The sequence below is a fragment of the Hypomesus nipponensis genome, chromosome 1 (assembly GCF_054491055.1).
Source record: "Hypomesus nipponensis isolate SF chromosome 1, ASM5449105v1, whole genome shotgun sequence".
NCBI classification, from domain to species: Eukaryota; Metazoa; Chordata; class Actinopteri; order Osmeriformes; family Osmeridae; genus Hypomesus; species Hypomesus nipponensis.
In genome coordinates, this window is record NC_140361.1 from 18,089,087 (window position 1) to 18,109,343 (window position 20,257).

General features: G+C 42.8%; 2 protein-coding genes across 17 annotated transcripts in view; both read right to left on the reverse strand.

The window, feature by feature from the left end:
• Positions 1–1,895: 1,895 nt before the first annotated feature.
• Positions 1,896–12,808, reverse strand: LOC146302868 (zinc finger protein 711-like). 3 transcript variants are annotated; one of them, XM_084697349.1, is made up of 9 exons: positions 12,673–12,808; positions 11,284–11,359; positions 10,828–10,925; positions 9,916–10,647; positions 9,031–9,180; positions 8,745–8,885; positions 8,486–8,623; positions 5,226–5,375; positions 1,896–5,129 (listed from the first exon to the last, which is right to left on the reverse strand). In XM_084697349.1, the coding sequence occupies exons 3-9, from the start codon at positions 10,904–10,906 to the stop codon at positions 3,922–3,924; spliced, it is 2,598 nt and encodes an 865-aa protein (XP_084553475.1). In that variant the 5' UTR covers positions 10,907–10,925; positions 11,284–11,359; positions 12,673–12,808; the 3' UTR covers positions 1,896–3,921. The 3 variants fall into 3 exon arrangements, with proteins under 3 accessions (XP_084553475.1, XP_084553476.1, XP_084553474.1); XM_084697350.1 differs by having other exon boundaries at positions 1,896–5,126; positions 8,486–8,626; XM_084697348.1 differs by having other exon boundaries at positions 8,486–8,626.
• A 412-nt stretch (positions 12,809–13,220) lies between these two features.
• Positions 13,221–20,257, reverse strand: part of LOC146302869 (SLAIN motif-containing protein-like) — a 42,089-nt gene continuing 35,052 nt past the window's right edge. For 13 of the 14 annotated variants that reach the window (XM_084697353.1, XM_084697359.1, XM_084697351.1 and 10 more), the window contains 5 exons: positions 17,720–17,860; positions 16,079–16,408; positions 15,093–15,239; positions 14,269–14,566; positions 13,221–14,126 (listed from right to left, as the gene is read on the reverse strand). In XM_084697353.1, coding sequence (XP_084553479.1) covers positions 14,063–14,126; positions 14,269–14,566; positions 15,093–15,239; positions 16,079–16,408; positions 17,720–17,860 — 980 coding nt within the window. In that variant the 3' untranslated portion in view covers positions 13,221–14,062. The remainder of the gene's footprint in view (positions 14,127–14,268; positions 14,567–15,092; positions 15,240–16,078; positions 16,409–17,719; positions 17,861–20,257) is intronic. The other variant, XM_084697355.1, reaches the window with a different exon arrangement.

A 20,257-nucleotide genomic window follows, 5' to 3' on the forward strand; every position in this document is an offset into this window, starting at 1 on the left:
CAAGTCAAGCGGGGCTAAAGCGATTCCATAAAGGCCCATTTCAGCTCATGCAGTCCTACTAATTCAAGTCACATTTAAGTAGTCAAGCTAATTGCGTGTGCACCCTATTCTTAAGCAGCCCGAGAGGTAAAACATGGATCATACAATCCACGACGGCAAAAGCAATGCAAACGGCCACGTGACTTTTTCCAGAAAGAACGTTGCTTTAGGCCTTGTACTATGACAGCTCCCTCATCCACCTCTTCATCAAAATGAAACAACACGCCATGATTGACGTGAACGATAGGCTACGTAAATCACACTAAACCTGACAGTCTGCCCCGGACCAGACTAATTTCGCAGTCTAAGTTGCCATAGTAACCGAGTTCGAACTACGTTGAGCTGGCTTTATGGAACCGAATGAACTAGAAATTAGTCCGACTAACTGACATAGGTCTGGTTTATTCGGTAAACTTGCTTTATGGAACAGGCCTCAGGAGAGCTCCAATTATGATCTCTCTAGTCTAAGAGTGGTCATGTGTTGGGAGCTGTGAATCTCTTTCTCTGAGACTGTTGTAAAGTCATTACTGCCTGACTGTCACTATGTATGTTGACATTCTTGTGCCCTATAAAAGATGGTCCTCCGGCCTTCAGAGCGGAGAGAGACATGATTGAGACATAAGGTGTTGTGTTGTTATTTATTGTCAGGGGTCTGGTTTTCTCTCCCAATATGCAAATTGATCATACTTAAAATACTACTACTTAAAAAAATCCAGGACTTTAGTCACTCCGTTTATGAAGAGACGGACAAAACAGTTTCTTCATCAGTAGGAAAGGAGATTATAAAATTTGTTAATATATATATATTTGTGTAGTAGAGCAAAATAAGATTAGAATATGTATAGGAAGAGGAGAAAGAAAACTTGAGCTACTTGATTTATTCTAGTCAAGAAAATGCAGATTACTAGCCTGGTCCTATCCAGACTCTCGTACATTTCATTTGTACAGAGAATCTGGCCTCGCTCCATTGACAAGCGTTGACTTCCTTGTAGGCGGGTACTCTGTTAAAGTTAAAAACTAATTGGATCTGCCCAGAGACACTCTGATCTGCCATAACCAATCGCTAGTGTACGCCTTAGCCAATTACTTCACCACTACTTTAACAGAGCTAGCTGCCGTAGCTGGAAAATGAAACTGTTCCCGAACCCCGTGGGGAGGAGGGCCACAACATCATGGCCACCAACAAAACTCAGCAAAACTTGCTCTTGCTCCGGCTTTAGTTTATAGATATTCGGCAGTGTTGCCACAACCGACCGAATGGCTTCGCTTGCATCTTTCTCCGCCGCCATTACGGAACTACAACAAAAACAAGAGCACGACATCAACGTCATCGTTCTCAGCCACTCCCTCGGTTCGCTGATTCGCCGGTAGAAAATCAACCTGCAAAATCTGATTTGCGTACCGAATGGCCAGACCAAGTACAGAGGCAATATCAAAATTGAGCGGAAGTACGTAGGAGGGCAGAGCCAGGCTAGCAGATTACTGAGCAACAGAGCAAAATATGGACGCAAACACTACTGAATAAATCCTAGAGACAGCCTTGAGTTGGTGGGATAGTCATCAAATGTTCTGTAACCTCTTATAAAGTTGGAGGGGAAAGCATGTTGAAGATCGAAAACGCAAATATTATAATTAACATATTTAGCCTGGCTATATGTTAATTATAATATTTGCGGGCTAAGCCTCCCTTTTAACTTTGGTCTTCTCAGCCAAACATATCTTCTAAGGCCCGCCCAATATATTTTCCATGGCTACCCTTTAGATTGACTTTCTACCCATATTAAAACAATGTCACTGGCAATGCAACAATGGTTAAGATATGCAATGACAGATGAGTGAGACTGGACACTAGAAAATAAAAAGATATTTGTTTATTTTGGTTCCTCCCCACCAGTAGTTTGTCAACAATCATACTGAAAAAAAATTAACAGAAGGTACATGAAGAAATGCATTTTGTGGATTTATTTTCTTCAAACACTAATTGAATTGAATGGAAACAGCATTATGTGGAATACTTAAGAGAAATATACCTCATCAATATATCTTAACCATTCTATGTGTGAGAATGGGTAGTGGTGGAGGTGTGGGGGCAGTGAACAACAAACTAAACAAAGCCCAACCATTGACGAGTCAGTTGCATACCAGGGAATAAAACAAGGATCAACAACAACTTGTTATTAATAAATGAATAATCTTTCCTGCCATCCAGAGGCTGCATCCAAACCAAACACGATCCACTCATGAAAGCCCAGTAATTGTCTTATTACATCCAGGGAATACATATATCGCCCTTTTGTAGTGAAAAATAACAGTTAAAGTGCTTCCTACAGACATAAACATGGATATAATCTCACTGAGAATGCTGCTTCTTTCATCACCTGACAGGATTTGATTAAGATGTCAAGCTCAATATTTCGGCTGATTTGAGTTCAGTGCAGGAGAACAGAACGTATGTAAGGCATGACCAATAGATCCCTTGGTTGGCTATGGTAAACATGCTTTTTTCATACGTGTTTATACTGCATATGAACACATACACAAAGTACAGTGGCATTCACAAGGGACAGAGGTGAGACTGGTTTGAGTTCAAACCAAACTTTTTAACGTTTTCCAGCCATCAAGCTTCACTGACATCAATACATTGAAGGATTAATAAGAATCGGCACCAATATTTTATACATTAAAGAGATATTCCAGCAGTTTAACACACCTCATCACACCTAATTTTCCACTCACCCTGGTCCTTTGTGATAATTTCCCCAGAAACATCATAGGTCTGTGTTGAACTTTATTATATATATATATATATATATATATATATATATATATATATATATATATATATATATATATATATATATATATATATATATATATATATATATATATATATATATATATATATATATTTTTTATAGGCTAATCCCTTAGCACAGTGGTTCTCAACCCTGTCCTCAGGGACCCCCTGTCCTGCATGTTTTAGATATTTCCCTGCTCCAACACACCCGATTCAAATAAAAGGGTTGTTATCTAGCTCTGTAGAAACCTGGTAACAAAAATGCATTTGAATCAGGTGTGTTGGAGCAGGGAAACATCTAAAACAAGCAGGACAGGGGGTCCCTGAGGACAGCGTTGAGAACCACAGCCTTAGCAAACAAGACAAGAGCTCTTGTCAGACTTCGCCAGGGTCAAATAGAAAATGAGCAGTAATCGTTCAAACTGCTGGAGCATCCCTTCAAGGTGCCTTTGTGTTTGTAAACTTTGTTCCACATTGTTCCTGACCTCACTAACCTGTCCACTGACCATCACATGATTGCAATTGCATTTAAAACTAAATGTTAAGGTAAACGTTAATGGGTGGGGGAAGGGAATAGAGGGATAATGGGGTCATCTTTATCAGTCCGTTATATCTGGAAAGAGAAAGTGTGAGATGGTCACTAAGCACCACGTCCTGTCTTGAAGGACGTTGTTTTCTCAGCTTCGCAGCCAAGCAGATCACTCTGTATAAAAATATAGACATTTCGAAACCCTGAATAAATGTTCATATGCAATTTCCTCTGCAGCAAAAACAAAACATTAACAACAACGACCAGATATACAGTCTTTACACACCTTGCCTCACCCCATCCCACCCACATATATTCTCCCACTGCTTTTAAGAAGAGGAAGAGGGGATATAAGGTGATGTTGGGTTCATTAAGAACTACTTTCACATCACCACAGAACAGAGATTGGTCAGCTAGAATATTGTTCTCATCATGATCTTCATTGTTTACAACGGTCGAGGTGTTCCATCACCTTGTTTAACTGTCTCATGTGAAGCAGATCGACAATAGAGAGGAGCGTCTCCGTGAGCTTCTAGCCTCTGTCTCCTCCCCAGGTCTACATCAGCATGTCCTTGTGGTGGCGAGCTATGTGTTGGCTTTTCTCAGAGGGCCGCCTAAACCCCTTGAGACAGTAGTCACAGCGGTGGGGGTACTCCTTGGTGTGGATGGAGATGACGTGACGTTTGAACCCCGAGGCGTCCGTGCTGTTGTACTCGCAATACTGGCACTGATACACCTTCCTGCCACTGTGAGTCTTCATGTGCTTCTTCAACTCCACTGGCTGTCTGAAACCACGCCTGCAGCGCTTACACTTGAAGGGGAGGTCCTTTGTGTGCACTGACAAGATGTGCCGGCTTAGGGTGAAGGGGTCGGAGGTGGTGAAGTTGCAGTGCCGACACTGGTGCACCTTGTTGCCCTTGTGGGACTCGGCATGCTTCTTGAGCTCGGAGGGCCTGTGGAAGCCCTTCTCGCAAACATCGCACTGGTGGGGGAAGTCCTTGGTGTGCACTGAGATGATGTGGCGTTTGAGGTCAGAGGAGTTGGTGCTCTTGTGCTCGCAGTGTGGACACTGGTGGGTCTTGTGGCCTTGTACCACCTCCATGTGTCGCTGCAGCTCCAGCTCGTCGGCATAGGCCTGAGGGCAATGGCTGCACTTGTAGGGGAGGTCTGCCCCATGCTTGCTCTTAATGTGAGTCTTTAAGTTGGACTGGTCGGCGCACCGGAATTCACAGTGCGGGCAGTGGTAGGGCTTCTCTCCTGTGTGCGTGCGCATGTGCTTCTTTAGCTCTGATGGATGTCGGAAGCCCTTGGCGCACTCCACGCACACGTGTGCAAAGTTCTTGCTGTGCACGGCCAACAGGTGGCGGTTGAGCAGGCCCTGCTCGGCGGTCTCATAGTCACAGTATTTACAGTGGTGGAGTTTGGGCTCCTTATCTCTCAGGATGAGCTTGTTAGATCCTAAAGGACTTGCCTCATGGTAGCGCCGTGTGTACTCTGTATACTCCGGGCTGCGGTCGCCACGCTCGCCTCCACCGCTCCCACCTCCTCGATGGATCAGCAACTTGTGGCTCTCCAGGTGGTTGTGGAAGTTGACCTTCTTGTTGGTGGTGAAATCGCAGTCAGTACACTGGTATTTCTTCTTGAGCAGATGGTCTGGGTGGTTTTTCATGTGGCACTTGAGGAAGCCTCGTGAGCGGAACTTCTTGCCGCAAACGTGGCAGGGGTAGACGGTGAGAGGCAGGCCGTCGGGACCAATGATCACTGCTGAGAAGCACAGAAGGACAGGGAGTTAGAGAACACAGCTTTCTGAGAAATGTTTACGGGTTGCGCAAGCCTGTCATTCATCTATGACTTTCATACCGGTCTGGAATTGTCGAGCCTCCCCTTTCTTCTTCTTCTTGGTCTTTTGTTTGAGCATACGGTTGGCCGCAAGGCTCTCTCTGATCTGGAGGTAGGGTGTGGCTGCGCCGTTCTTCATGGCGTCTGGGTTGTTTCCTACACCTGTTACCCCTGTAGCACAGAGATACAAACATACCGTTACCTACAATGGTCACATCAGCAACACAAAAAGAGGTTTTCAAATATACAGTACAACACAGTCACATGTTTATCTGTGTACATATCAGTGTTTCCGCTATGTTGATTTTGCGGCCTGCCACGGCAAAATTTTTGCCGCCACGTTATCAGAAATAGGGCTGTACAAAATGTTAGGCCGTCTGCCCCCCCCCCCCAGCTACGGCAGCTAGCTCTGTTACAGTAGTGGTGAAAGAATTGGCTAAGGCGAACGCTAGCGATTGGTTATGGCAGATCACAGTGGCTCTAGGCAAATCCAATAGTTTTAAACTTCAACAGAGTACCCGCCTACAAGGAAGTCAACGCTTGTCAATGGAGCGAGGCCAGACTCTCTGTACAAATGAAATGTACGAGAATCTGGTTAGGACCAGGCTAGGGGAACTGTGCAACAGAGAAAGATTGTTGTCTTGGCCGGAGAAGATAATGTCATTCGATTTGGATGTGATTCTTATAATAGGCTTATTCCTTTTTCAACCCAGCGCGTTAGCATGAGCGAAGTAGGGCGAGGCCAACTTGAGTTTTTCAGGTGGTAGGCTACATCGTATTCGATGTTGAACTATGAAAAATACAGTGTAAACCGTTGTTGGCAGAGTTTGCATTTAACGTTTTTCGAGTCACCCGGTACTTTGTAAATGTAAATCTACTTCTATGAAATGCTGCCATACCACAGATTTCTTTGCCATTTTGACTAATAACACTGACAAAGTAGGCTATGGCAGAGTTTGTAGTTCTGCAGCCAATTGTGCTGGTGCCTTGTGCAAAATACCAAACCAAAACAAAGCGCAGATTAACGAAAGGGAAAACACCTTTTCTTTTAAATTATATATTTTAAGAGTTGCTTTATTTGTCTTAAATAATATAATCTACAATTTCTGTAGAACATTTAGTTAATTCAGCAATGATGACTCAAGCGGGAATCAGATCTCACACTGCCATACGGTAGCTCGACTACAAACATCTTAGTCGACCAAGAACATATCGACCAGAAAATCGACTAGTCAACTGAGTGGGGACAGTCCTAGGTATTACCCTCTAAGGGCGTCCCGGTGCATACTCCCCCATAAGAAAAAAAAATCAAAATCAATATTTTAAAGCATCAATCTGATGCCAATAGCCATATTTTATAAGATATCACAGCCCCCTAATGACGCCACATATTGCAAAGTAAGATTGTCGCTGACAATATCAACTTAAATGCAAACATTGCATGTTTAGTGCTTTACATAATAAATGAAATATGATGGCAATACATGTGTTGTGTGTTTGTTAGAAACAAAATACAAATGTATGTATCATCGAAACCTCCCAAAGTGGATGCTGGATGCTCAAATACGTGTTTACATTTACATTTAGCAGACGCTCTCATCCAGAGCGACTTACAGTAAGTACAGGGACATTCCCCCCGAGGCAAGTAGGGTAAAGTGCTTTGCCCAAGGACACAACATAATTTGACTCCCACTACTGTGTATAGTAGCCTACATTAGGGTTCGGTTTCTAACAAACACACGACACATGTATTACCATCATATTTCATTTATTATGTGAAGCACTACACATGCAGTGTTCGCATTTCAGCTGATATTGTCAGCGACAATCTTACTTTGCAATATGTGGTGTCATTAGGCTGTGATATCTTGGTAAATATGGCTATTGCCTCGAGACAACCCCAAATACGTGTTTAGTAGCCTACATTCGGGTAATGTCAACGGTAACAAATTGTTTCAGAAGAAGCCACAACAAAATGTTGCCTGAAGTCCATCATAGGTAATACATTTGTGACTGAATACCTGAAATTCCCATCTGCTTCAGTAGGTTGCGGTGGTAATGCAAAAAACTTTAATGATGGGTGTGTTTTTGTTCGTGGGATCGAATCCCACTCCAATCTTTTATTTTCTTAGCTTCCATTTATTTTGTTGTGGCGAATGGCTGTAATGTAGTGCTCACTACATTTACACAACTATGAAATTAATTTATTTCAAAAGATACAGCAAAGAAACACTCAGCCAAACACAAAATTGCATAGGAAATGAATAGACACATGTTGTGTTTCAAAGGGTTAGCGTAGGCTATTTTGATCGTATTGTCTGGGTTAGCAGCGACGGTCTTAGTATACATTTTTTATATGTGGTGCCAGAAGGAGCTGTGATGTCGTGGAAAATACTGCTATTGCCTCGAAACAACCCCAAATACGTAATTAGTAGACTACTTGGGTAGTGTTTATGGGAACCAGTTGTTTTAGAAGAAGCCAAAACTAGATGTTACCTGAAGGCAAACGTAGTAAATAAACACGTAACGATTTAGCAACTTTTTCATGAGCCAGAATAGATCGCAGTGTAAAGCAATGAACATTTGCGTTAACGTGTTTTTTGCTGTAGTGCGATCGAATCCCACTTCATGCGAGCCTGCAAATATTTTATCTCTGTTTATTTATTTATTGTCGTGAATGGATGTAATGTAGTGCGCACGTAGCCTATACTTTCATACTCGCCGCAGCAAATATGAGATCCAACTTGAAAATCGCCAGTAATAAGTGAATTTGTGACGAATCTGGTGTTGGAGGAAGACTGATACGTGAACGCACAGCTGGGGAACCAGTTAGCGTGGTAACCAGTTAGGCGACAACTACGGCATTCTGTACTGCCTATACTCGTGCATTGCTTGGAATCATAGTTCCCGTATCAAGTGTGGCATATATTCCAGTGCGGTTTAACACTATACTCAGATTTACAAACACAAAGCTCCCATTCTGGTGGGGTGCGGTTTATAGAAAATGCGGCTTATTTTCCCAAAAATACGGTACTAGAAGGTTGGTATTGAAACCTTGAAGAACCGAAAGTATCAAGCAGCAATGTTGCTAGCTACTCCAATAACAGAATGACATACTACTACAATAATTCCAGCTATAGCTACCAGCAGATTATAGTTATAACAGCTACAGGCTGTTCTTTTTCAACCAGTATTAGGTTCATCTGTGTCTGAAACTAGCTCTTTATGATATCAAATATGAGCGGTGTGTGTCATCCAAGGAACGTTCTGGATTAATTTACCACAGGCAGCAGCCCAGGACACGGGGACGAACATCTTGTTGTTGGGGGATTCATCCAAGTGCGAGTCCTGGTTGGCAGCTGACTCATCCTCTCCTACTATAACCTCCATGTACACCTGCTCAGCCATGTCCGATACGTCTGCTACACACACACAATCAATCATTTAGATCTGTTACCCCCTCCCCTGTCCACAGTTACCCCTTTGGAGATCAATAAAGTATCATGTTTTGATTTGAGCACCACTTTGATCCATACTTACTGAGTTCCTCCTCATCTCCCTGGGCAGGGTCTTTGACAGCCATGTAGACCATCTTCTCTCGCCCCAGCCGGGCCCCAGACCCAGACTCCAGCACTGCATGGCCGTTTTGGAAGTCACACTCTGACACGACCTCTGTGCCTCCTGAAGACCCAGAGCAGACACAAACATGGTTACAGATCTATTTAGATAATTCCTTAGGCAGGGTCGGTAATGTTGAGATGCACTTTTTGTCATATTTGCTGAAATAAACTGCACATAAAGTACAGATTCATTCATGTCTGCTTGCCTATCTCCACGTCGTCATCGGCCTCGGCTTTGAAGATGTAGACCTTGATGACCTCAGATCCATCCTGCTTGTTCTCTTCATCCTCTATCCCTTCTGTGCTGATCTCTAAAGGAGTGTCTCCGATGTCTAGCTTCTCCCCCACATCATCCACTAGAAACACACAGACACACACATTAGCTTCACATGTTAAAATGTATTTACAAAAAACCCATGGTATGTTGATTATTGCTTTTATACAATGGTTACATAATATGGAGCTTTTTAAAAACAAACAATTAGCATTTTAGTGTATTAAATGTTTTATTTATTATTTAGCTTGGTCCTCAAACTAGTCATTTTAATTGTATCCTGGTTGCTAGAAATAAACAATAACTTCTGGAGACAAAGGGATGTTGGACAATAATTTAATAGGCAATCTATCTAAACTAATTTCCAGAATACTACTCACGTTGACCAGTCGCCTCCCTCCCCACCCCATAGCAGGTGCTTATTTTAATATCACTTTACAGCCAGAAGAGCAGTGCAGACTCACAACACTGGGATAGTAGTCTGAATCAACTTGCTTCAATGGTTTCCTTTAGGATGCAAATGCTGACTAGGCAACCAGCAGCAAGACAATATTAAGTGGATACTTTCAGTAGAGATGCAGGGTATTTTGGCTATTTGTTATTGAATAAATATGTGTATTGATAATTCATGTGGATGCGCAGTAATATATCTACTAGTACTGCAAAATGATTTTACCTATGGTCTATCATCAATATACCATGACAATCAGTCAATCTGATTGCAAGGTCAGTACTACCCATCACTCAATGAAAATGACCTCACAGAAAATACTACTACTTTTACTCAGTCTAAAACAGAGGTGTCCGTCAAACTCACAGGAGATCATGAGGTAGTCCTCGGAGTTGCTCCTGACATCCTCCTCTTCCTCGTCTGTCTGTAGAGCCACAGCCTCCCCACCCAGCTCCTCCCGATCCTGGGCCTCATCCTCTTCTTCCCCTAGCACCTCTTCTTCAGCCAGTTCCTGATCTAGCACTCCCTGCTGGTGCTCTGACAGCAGTTCTGCCACAAACACTTGGTCTGGCATGTTGTCATGGTGATGGACAAGTTCAGAGGTCAGGACGTGGTGGTGAGAGTCAAGGGCATCATCTATCGCAACCTCTGACCCCAGGATGGACTCTGGCATCATCACTCCATCCGAAGATATGTCCTCCTGGTCAAGGTCCTGCTCCTCTTCTTCCACCTCCGTCTGGAGGCCTTCAACCTCTACCTCTGCTTCCAGGCTTTCTATAAACTCTGCCTCCAAACCCTCTTCCTCCACTTCCAACTCCTCCTCCAAGCCATCCACCACTTGTGCCTCAAGCTCCACTACCTCTGTTCCAAGGCCTTCCACCACCTCTGCATCTAAGCCCTCCACTTCCTCTTCCAGGCCATCAACCACATGTGCCTCCAAGCCATCAACGTCCACTTCCGTCTGTAGACCCTCCACCTCTAGGCCATGCTCAAGGAGGATGCCTTCATCAGTCATCACGTCAGACAGCAGTATGCCCTCGGGCACAGACACTACGATGTGCTCCCCGTCAATGTGAGCCAAGCCTCCCATCCCTGCTACTACAAACACACATGAAAATACATGTAAATGTATGTGTTTCATGTTTGTGGAAGAAAGGATAGCAGAAATAGAGGTTTCACATAAAGGCCTCCAAAGAAGCAGTATAGCAATAAAGCACACCCTTATCATTCATTACAAACATTCCTGTTAAGGACTAACTGCTATAGAAAACTACATACCAAAATCCTGCATTATCATTGTATGGGGCATCTTCAACTCCTGGGTGTGCAGCTCCAAGACCCCTCCACCGTGGTCCATCTTTAGCGTCTAAAGAAGGCTTTGATAGACAGGCGTTCGATCACCAGTCAACCATGGTTTTATTTTCATTATTTTATTTGAAAATTTCAACGACAAGAGATGCACCGATACTAGTCGTTGATAAGATAATGTTTGTTGTCAGTTAGCCAGACAGCCAGTCTGTTTGTAGCTGGCTACTGGCATTGTGAAGAAGGCACACACTTCTACATTTCAAATATTGAACAGTTTCTTTGAGTAACTAGAAATAATATCTACCATACTTTCCTCAGTATCGACCAATTCTCTAAAACTTAACACTTAGTACTCGTACCATACTCGTCTTAGTATCGGAGCACCTCTAGATTGTAGATTTGAAACACAGTGTATGTGATGCGTACCTTCACATTTGATGCAAAGACTAAAATAGCAACAATGTTCTGTCCCTAATCCCTTCTTCCATTGGGATGGATAGTCCTGTGTTCAAAATTGAAAGATGGTGTTATAGAACAACAGATCACCCTTGTTAAAGAAGGACCTTGAAACATTTGTCTGCATGAACATTATCACAGTGAGATAATACAGAAGGAAAATGCAATAGTACCACGCATTACACAATGTACTTTGTTGCTGCAATTAGTAGCTAGCTAAACAGTATACATGTAAAACACTTGTAGCATCTTGTCTACAGAACAGCCACCCACAGCTGCTGGTAGGCTCAGATGCACCGTTCAACAAACTGGGAAGTAGTACTATGGAAGCAGGACATTTTATTTCTTCATTTAGATGAGACATAAATATCCCCAGTTGCAAGTCTACCATTAGATCAACATTTACACTTAATGACTCTGACTACGATCCGACTAGGTAAAAATAGTTACAAACGCATTGATGGAAACAAAGACGCGTTGTTGTTTGCGCTTTACTACACGGGTTTAATTTCACATTAATGAATCCATCCATTGTTTGGATGGTTTGCAAACAAAAATTAAAGGATGTCGACCGGTACAATACTGTTATGCAATTGTATGGTGGCAAACTAGTGGGTTGTGACTGCACACACTCCCTCCTGTCCCTAATAACAAATGCATTACAGTAGCTAAGATACAACAAGTCTTACTATATTGGCAGTTTGGGCTTTTTAGCTAAACGTATATGCTGAATTCGAATCGGAGGAGGGACACATATGGACACAACCGTGGTTTGAGCTATCTAGCTAATAAGTTCACAATATCCATGCTAGCTAGCTAGAGCTAGCTCTGTCAGGCTTGGTAGAATTATGCGGCAGATTCAGACATCTGGATCCACAATACATAGACCGAGCATTTAAGCAATGATGCACACGTCTAGATATGTGAATAATAGAAGATATTGTGCGATTTCCACATTTGCCCCCACTCTGGAACATCTATTTCTATCTGAATCGCAGCGCCCACAAGCAATAGGGCTAGCAAGTAGGCGAGGTCTTTCTCCAATCCGCCATTTTCTTTAGCCAAGTGCTAAAACGGCTAGCAATCGTCCACCGTTTAAGTACTGTAGATTTTGCATCAATAGTTGCATTGAACAATAAGTATCAAGTTACAAAATATACACAGACTAAACTGAAAATACAGATTCCGTGCAAAATGCGTTTAAGATGTTGTATGGCGACGATTTAGCTGACTTGCAAGCTAAAAAGCTAATAAGCTAGTGCATGCGGCATAATAATTTTCCCCAAAAGGCCCGCAACGGCCGACTGGGCCGTAGTCTCACGTTCGGTCAACATTTTCAATCAGTTTGAAATGATTTACCTGCTTATGAACTCCTTCAAATATATCGCAGATTTTTATCCTTTCTTGATTTAGTCTGTTATTGTTTTGGTTTATTTTTCGACAGTAAGCTAAATGCGGCCTGTACTTTTGGATCCCCGGGCACTCTTTGCAAGGCCTCGGCCAATCAGGTTCGTCGCTCACAACCAGAGGAAGGCGGGGGGGAGGGGTGGGGGGCAGTCAAAGCGTGGTCTCGTTTACCGCTTATCCTGGTGAATTTGCGTCACGCAAAGGGAAAAGGGTATGGAGACCCATTCTGTTTTCAGGTTTTTTACAATTTGAACAATGGTATGGACATTGCCGGGCATGATTACAATATAATTCAGAATTAATGAATGCGAGAGTGCACCGTATGCGGTTGGGCGTGGCTGTGAAGTGTGCACCCAGTGGATAAAGAGCTGAAATACAATTCAATTGTGTACTTGAATCATAAGATAGTGTATAGTGTATAACATTTATACATAGGCCTACGTCTACATAGCCGAATCCTCAGTATCACAACGATTTGCGTAAAAATAAAATACAATAACATTCTTGGTAGTCTTTATTTGTAATTTTACTTCTAATTTCTACAGACACTACTTCAACATAATAGTGCATAGCTGATTAAAAGCATGTTCATTTTAGCATTGTGCATGAACAATTTCTTTATTGTTACAGTGGTATCCGTAAGCAAGACTCAAGTTTGGCCTATCAATTTGTCATAGAAACAACTGGTAAATGCGCACACCATTTAAGTGTACTTTAGAATTTAGAAACATTGGTTCAGCTAGGATTATATTTTAAAGTAGTTGTAAGGGAAGTGTGCGGCCCAACCATATTGCATTGCTGAGCCAGCAAAACAATACAACATTAATATATAAACGCAGCTAGCTTGAAGATCAAAACTACTAATCACATTTAAACCGATTAGTACATTTGCATGAGGGGTGAACGACTAAACTACACCAGAACCATGCAACACTCAGATCACCATCATTTGTTAGGGTCACACAGTTAGAGATACAAGACACTTCATCCCATATCTTAATTCCAGGTAGAACTACAAAACAACAGCAACAAATGACAACTCTTACAGGCAAATTCCAGCAATCTCCCATTGAAAGAATACATAATAGACTGGAAATAAAAGTGTTTAAAAACACAAAAACTTCCTTTGGAAACTAAAATTCTGTGCGAAAATTTGCAGTGTGTGTGTGTCAGTGAAAGGAGTCTGCTGCTGGCCACTGATGGGTGAGCAGTAAAGTTCCAGTGTTGTAGCCTGTCTGCGGGGGAGTGTTCTGGCATCCCAGTTACAGTACATTGGTGATTGTTGCTCAGGCTAGGTGAGGTACAGAGGAATATCTGAGATGTACGCCATCACTTTTAGGACTCAGTAACAGCCCTCTTTCCATGACTCGTCTAGCATAGGCCCATGACTGGATATTCCCAAAGACCTGGAAATGACAAATTAGCACTCACATCAGCACTGAACACAAAATAAATGATTCCTCATTTGAAATTCTCCCCCTAGTATGGGCTGGTACTTAATACACCGGTAACATCAATACTGATCAACACTGCTCCAAGCTCCCTCACCTGGGTGTCTGTGAGACTCTTCCCCCGGGGGTTGGTGTAGTTCCAACTTGTCCCCGGGCTGTCGTCGGTCTACCTGCCCCAGGCATGGCTCTTCCACTTGGGTAGGCTCCACTGTTAGTTTGGCCTGGAGACTGCACCCTCCGCACTCCTCCAGTAGGGCCAGCATTCTGCATCACAGGCAGGCCCCTGGAGGGCCGTCGCACCCCTGTCATGGAGCTCACAGGGCCTATGGCCTTGACTGGGGCCCTGAGGGAGAGAGGGGACTGGCCACTGCTGCGTAGCCTGCTGGAGTTAATACCTAGCGGGGCACAAGGAAGGCATAGAGCCAAGGTTAAATCTCTGAACAGATTATAGTCCAGGGTATAGTAATGTTTAGAAGTTAGAAAGTAAACCTTCTCTTCTCCTCACCATCATGGCTGAATGACTTAGCAACAATTCTGCTATTACATTCTGTATATACTTGGTATATTACACAGAGAGCTGGTAAAATGTGTGGTTGGTAAAAGTCGGGTATCTGCCAGTCATTTTGGCTGGTGAACTAAGAAGTTAATTTTTATTCCTTGCTTTAGGCTCTGACCCCTGGGTTGGTGGAGATAGGGGTTTGATTCAAGGGGTCGGGGGGTGGGTCAGGGGGCAGTAGAGGACTGAGGAAATTGTAAGGGGAAGTTTAAGGTGCTAATTGTAGAGGAGAAAGAAGGGGTTACCTAAAGATGGGGAGGAGTGAGTGAGGACTGGGTTACCTGAGGAAGGGAGAGTGGTAGGGGTTACCTGAGGAGTGGAGAGTGAGAGGGGTTACCTGAGGAGGGGAGAGTGGGAAGGGTTACCTGAGGAAGGGGAGGAGTGGGTAAGGCGGGACATGCGGCCGCCGGAGCTTTGAAGGTTAGCCTCCATGCTACGGCTGTTCCTGACTGCCTCCAGTGTACGCAGACTGGTACGGGGGGCAAGGTTAGGCATGCTGTGCCTCAACTCCTCTGGAACATCACACAGGCAGACATGCACAGAATATTTAAAAGCAGTAATTGAACTGGAACAAACTTGTCAGTAAAACCCGTGAGTACCAATGTACATAAACTGTCCTAAATCCTATCTGCTTTCAATCCAGGGTAGCAGATCCAAGCATGTGAATGCAATGAATATCAGACGATCGTTGAAAGTTTTTTTGTGTGTGGAATACATATACATATCTATAGCAAACTAGAATACTAGAACATATAGTCCATCATTCATTAATATAACCAAATGTATGTACTATATAGTTTATATAAACACTTTATATTTGGACAATACTTAAAAGGTCTGTTCACACCAAGAACGTAAAAGGTCTGTCATTAACCATTGATCAATTAACAATAATAAAGATTACAAATAATGATTACTATATTACTTTTGTACTGTTTCTAAATATAATAAACAATGTTTGATCTATACCCTGCTTTATTAGCTCATAAGAACATGACACTTGGTAATCATTATTTGTAATATTTATTAATGTTAATTATTGTTAATGACAGACCTCTTCAAACAATAACAATAACTATAAAGATAGTTTAAAGAATTGTTCTATATTTAAAACAATAGCAGAGACCACAACGATAACGACAACAATATAGCGGAACAATATTATTGGGATCACTTAAAAAAACAAAAAAAACATCAGTTGATTAACTATACAACACTGACAATTCAGAATTCATCTGAATTTCAAGTGCCCGCGCATTTGAAATGGCAACAACATAGTGAGAAGCTAATGGTTGAGGTTGGTGTGGACGCAAATCTAGTTTGATATGTTTATTTCAAAATCTCCATCTACCCTCACTCTTGGCGAACTTGAGCAACTCTGGACTGGGTCCCTGTAGTGAGCGCCGAGGAGCCCTTGTTCTGGTGGCCCCAAGCCGGCTCTGGTGGTATTCCCCCTGCCCCTGTGTAGAGGGGGACAGGCAGCGGGGAGAGCCCAGAGGAGATGGGCTATAGCGGGGCCGACGCTGGGGCAGGGAGCAGCATGCATCCTCCTCGTCCTCTAGGCTGTAGCTGTCAAATTCCTGGTCGCTGTAGGTCCCACCCCTACGCAGTGACTGAAGAGAGGCAGAAGAGCTGCGGCGAGACACAGAGGCCGAGCTGGAGGCATAGTCCTGGCGCAGGCCTGGGAAAGCACAAACACACACAAAAGCACATGAAAAGACATACTATTAAAGAGCCCATCTTATGGGAGGCATAAGCACAAACTTTTTCAAAAGGAATGTGTCCCTAGCCAGGTCCTAACCAGACTCTCGTACAATTAATTTGTACAGAGTCTGGGATCGCTCCACTGACAAGCGTTAACTTCCTTGAAGTTACTCTGTTGAAGTTTAAAAGTTTTGGGATCTGCCCAGAGCCACTCTGGATCTGCCATAACCAATCGCTAGCGTTCGTCTTAACCAACTCCTTCACCGCTAACGGAGCAGGAAAATCAAACTTTTCCCGAACCCCGAGGGGAGGAGGGCCACAACATCATGGCCACAAACCAAACTTAGCCAAGATTCTTCTTCCTCCGGCTCTAACTTCTGGATATTTGGCAGCGTTGCCACAACAGACCAAATGGCTTCGCTCGCACCTTTCTCCGCTGCCATTACTGAACTACAACTCAAACTAGGGCTACAACTCATCAACTACAATTCATCAACGTCATCGTTCTCAGCCACTCCCTCTGTTCGCTGATTGGGCCGCCCAAAATCTTTCTGGCAAAAAACAACTGATATACCGAAAACTTAGTACAGAAGCAAAATGAAAATTGAACGGAAGTCCGTAGGAGGGCAGAGCCATGCTAATATGTCCCCTGGTGCGAAGCACATCGAGCAAAGCTGCATTTTCAATGCAGCCAGACAAATGGTGAAGCGATTCAAGTAAACAGAAACAAAATATTTTTTACTTTATTCGAATTAGGAGAATTTGCCAGGCGGTGGCCAAACTGCTGACGTTTCTACTTCACAAGAAACATTTACATTTAGTAATTTTACATTTAGTCATTTAGCAGACGCTCTTATCCAGAGCGACTTACAGTAAGTACAGGGACATTCTCCCCGAGGCAAGTAGGGTGAAGTGCCTTGCCCAAGGACACAACGTCATGTGCACCGGCCGGGAATCGAACTGGCAACCTTCAGATTACTAGCCCGATGCTCTACCCGCTCAGCCACCTGACTCCAACATTTATCATGATAAACATTTCTAGCTAAGAGCCAACTACAATAAAAAAAAACTAAAAACTTTTTCTGACTGAAATCTGCCTACCTGGCCATCAGTTCGAACAGCCGTGACATCTGTGAGAACCACAACTCTGCAGTCACCTGTCTGACACCCCCAGAGCGAAGAGCAGTTGATGGCTCTGGTAAACTGTTAGTGATTCGCTTAGTGCCAGTGGTCACACACCGTAAGGTGATAATGTGTTAAGTTGAAGGAGGCTGGAAGCTGTACTCACTTTCTTCCTGCAGACGGGCCATGATCTGGACGTCTGTGAGGTCCTGCAGCTTGTAGCCCATGGATATGGAGTCATCTGAGGTGCTTAGCTCACTGTCTATAGAGGACTGGGAGCTCAGGGCCGAATGAATGCTCATGTATCCTGCAAATAACACCACAACCACCACCACGACTTAAGTTCAAACTGACAGATCACCTCTGAGATGGTAACTAGCCCCACCTTACTCTAAGTTTGCTTTCACACCTATCTCTACAAGTCAATTTCACTCTGGAACATTTATCACTTCACTTCAGTTCATTTGGTAAGGTTAGAACACAAAAATAGCAGCCGGTTGTGAACCAAAGAACCATGGTCCGTTTGAAATGGGTGGTCTGGGGCCACTTCCAAGTGAACCATGGCAGGGTTTCTCATTGAGAGTGTAATCAGACCCAGACACAGGACAAAACCCCCAAACTCTTTGTTATGGATTAAATACGCTATACTATAGGCCTACTACTGTACATCTGTCAACATTATTTAACTACAGTTAGCAACATACACAGAGTAGTAAAGGAAAAACGCAGCCTGTCTTGACAAGTGTGAAGTCAGTGGTGTCATCAAATGTATTTTGAACATGGCTAAACAAGGTTCCATGATTTACAGGTATTTGGGTTACATTTTAGCATTGTCAAGGGGAAACTTTTTATGCATCTGATGCTTTTCTTAAGACTCAATGTATGTATGTATGTATGTATGTATGTATGTATGTATGTATGTATGTATGCGTGTGTGTGTGTGTGTGATGCATCACTAAGTAGGCATAATTGAGCCTAGACTAGTACAAGTGTCTTTAACAAATGTATTTGGGCTGTTTAGTAAAGGATCTGGCATTAGATAGTCACTAGGGCTGCAAGATTATGGCCAAAATGATAATCTCGATTATTTTGATCAATATTGAGATCACGATTAATTATCACGATTATTTGTTGATTTTAACCAAATCAAATTTTATTGTCACAATGTACCTGCATAATGGATGTGAAAAAAACTCAAAATATACAATCAATAAAAAAACAAATATTCCATAACAGAATGTAACCAAATGAGAACATTTCAGAACCATGCAGACAAGACTAGTTTACAGGTTTTGGGAAAGAAACACTAACCTGTCAACATTTTCTGGCCCTCATACATTCATCGTATTGAACTTTTTGATGTTTTTTTAAGTGGTTAAAAGGTTAATATTGTTGCTTTGCAGCGCTAACTTTATGGCACTCTTTGCATATGACATGTTCTTGTTTTGTGTCACTTGCCTTGAACCCAAAATGCTTCCAATGGATGACGATCCGATTCTCGGGATAAGGCCCTTGGCCTCGCCCTCTGGTCTGTTAGACAGTTTTTGGTTTTCTTTGTTAAGATAGTAGCCTTATGACCGACTGCTATCTGTTGTGGAATTTTCCTCATATTACTCTGTAACCTTCTACATCTAGGAACTAAGCTGCGTGGTGCAGGGAACAACTCTGATTGGCTCATGGAGGCACGTGATCAGACATTAGGCGTATTCGACTCCATGCAGCGCCGCAGCCGGCTGCAGCCAGATTGGACTGCTCCGAGCTTACGGAGCAGTTTATAATTCCTCCCCAACTGCGAGCGGCAACTCTCGCTGGTCGTTTCATAAAGCCGCAGCCTGTCGACGCACCTATTGGTTTACGGAGCGCTAGATTGGCTTTGCAAAAACACTTTGATATGGAGTGTTCTATGAACGGAATGAAGCATTTTAAATATCGATCACGCAAATTTGATTGTGGGAAGCCGAAATCGTGACCGTGATTAAAATTTAATTAATCGTGCAGCTCTAATAGTCACCAAAGGGAAGCCAAGCATTCACATGCAAAAACGGTTACTTAAAATTCAAATCAACAACAGGGCATTGTTGGTTTGCTCTGGGGGTTTGTTATGTATGGGACACATGGGGGATGGGGTTACAGTATGACAAAGGTACAAAGTATCGTAAATTCACACCACTGGAAGATGAGCTGGTAAATACTTTATTGCCAAGGTTGTAGATGTCGGACTAAAACTCCTCCATTCCTTTCTCACACATGCCATACAAGACGCAACCCTCTGAAAAGTTATATTGTTCAGTTACACAACTATTCGCCACGACAGTGAAGAATCCTACAGGACAACGCCAATTCCATAAAAGATGTGTAAAATGAGAATATAAACAGAATGCAATGATTAGCAAATCTCAGAAACTCATGTCATTCACAATAGATCTTTGAAAACATCAAATGGAAAATTGAAAACATAAGGTAATTTAGAATTTGATGGCCCCAACACGTCTCAAAAAAGTTGCGACAGGGGCAATAAAAGGCTGGAAAAACTAAGGATTACTAAAAATAAACAGCTGGAGGAACATTTGCAACTAACTAGGTTAATTGCAAACAGGTCAGTAACATGATTAGGTATGTAAAGAGTCTCTCAGAAGAAAGATGGGCAGAGGTTCAACATCTGCAAAAAACTGTATCTACATATTGTGGAACCATTTCAGAATAA

Excerpts from the sequence above, each read along its gene's own strand:
- LOC146302868 (XM_084697348.1), bottom strand. The coding sequence starts at position 10,906 with ATGGACCACGGTGGAGGGGTCTTGGAGCTGCACACCCAGGAGTTGAAG. Across the intron at positions 10,648-10,827 it reads AATGATAATGCAGGATTTTG|TAGCAGGGATGGGAGGCTTG; the intron begins GTATGTAGTTTT and ends GTGTGTTTGTAG. Across the intron at positions 5,376-8,485 it reads GTCCTGGGCTGCTGCCTGTG|GGGTAACAGGTGTAGGAAAC; the intron begins GTAAATTAATCC and ends TCTGTGCTACAG.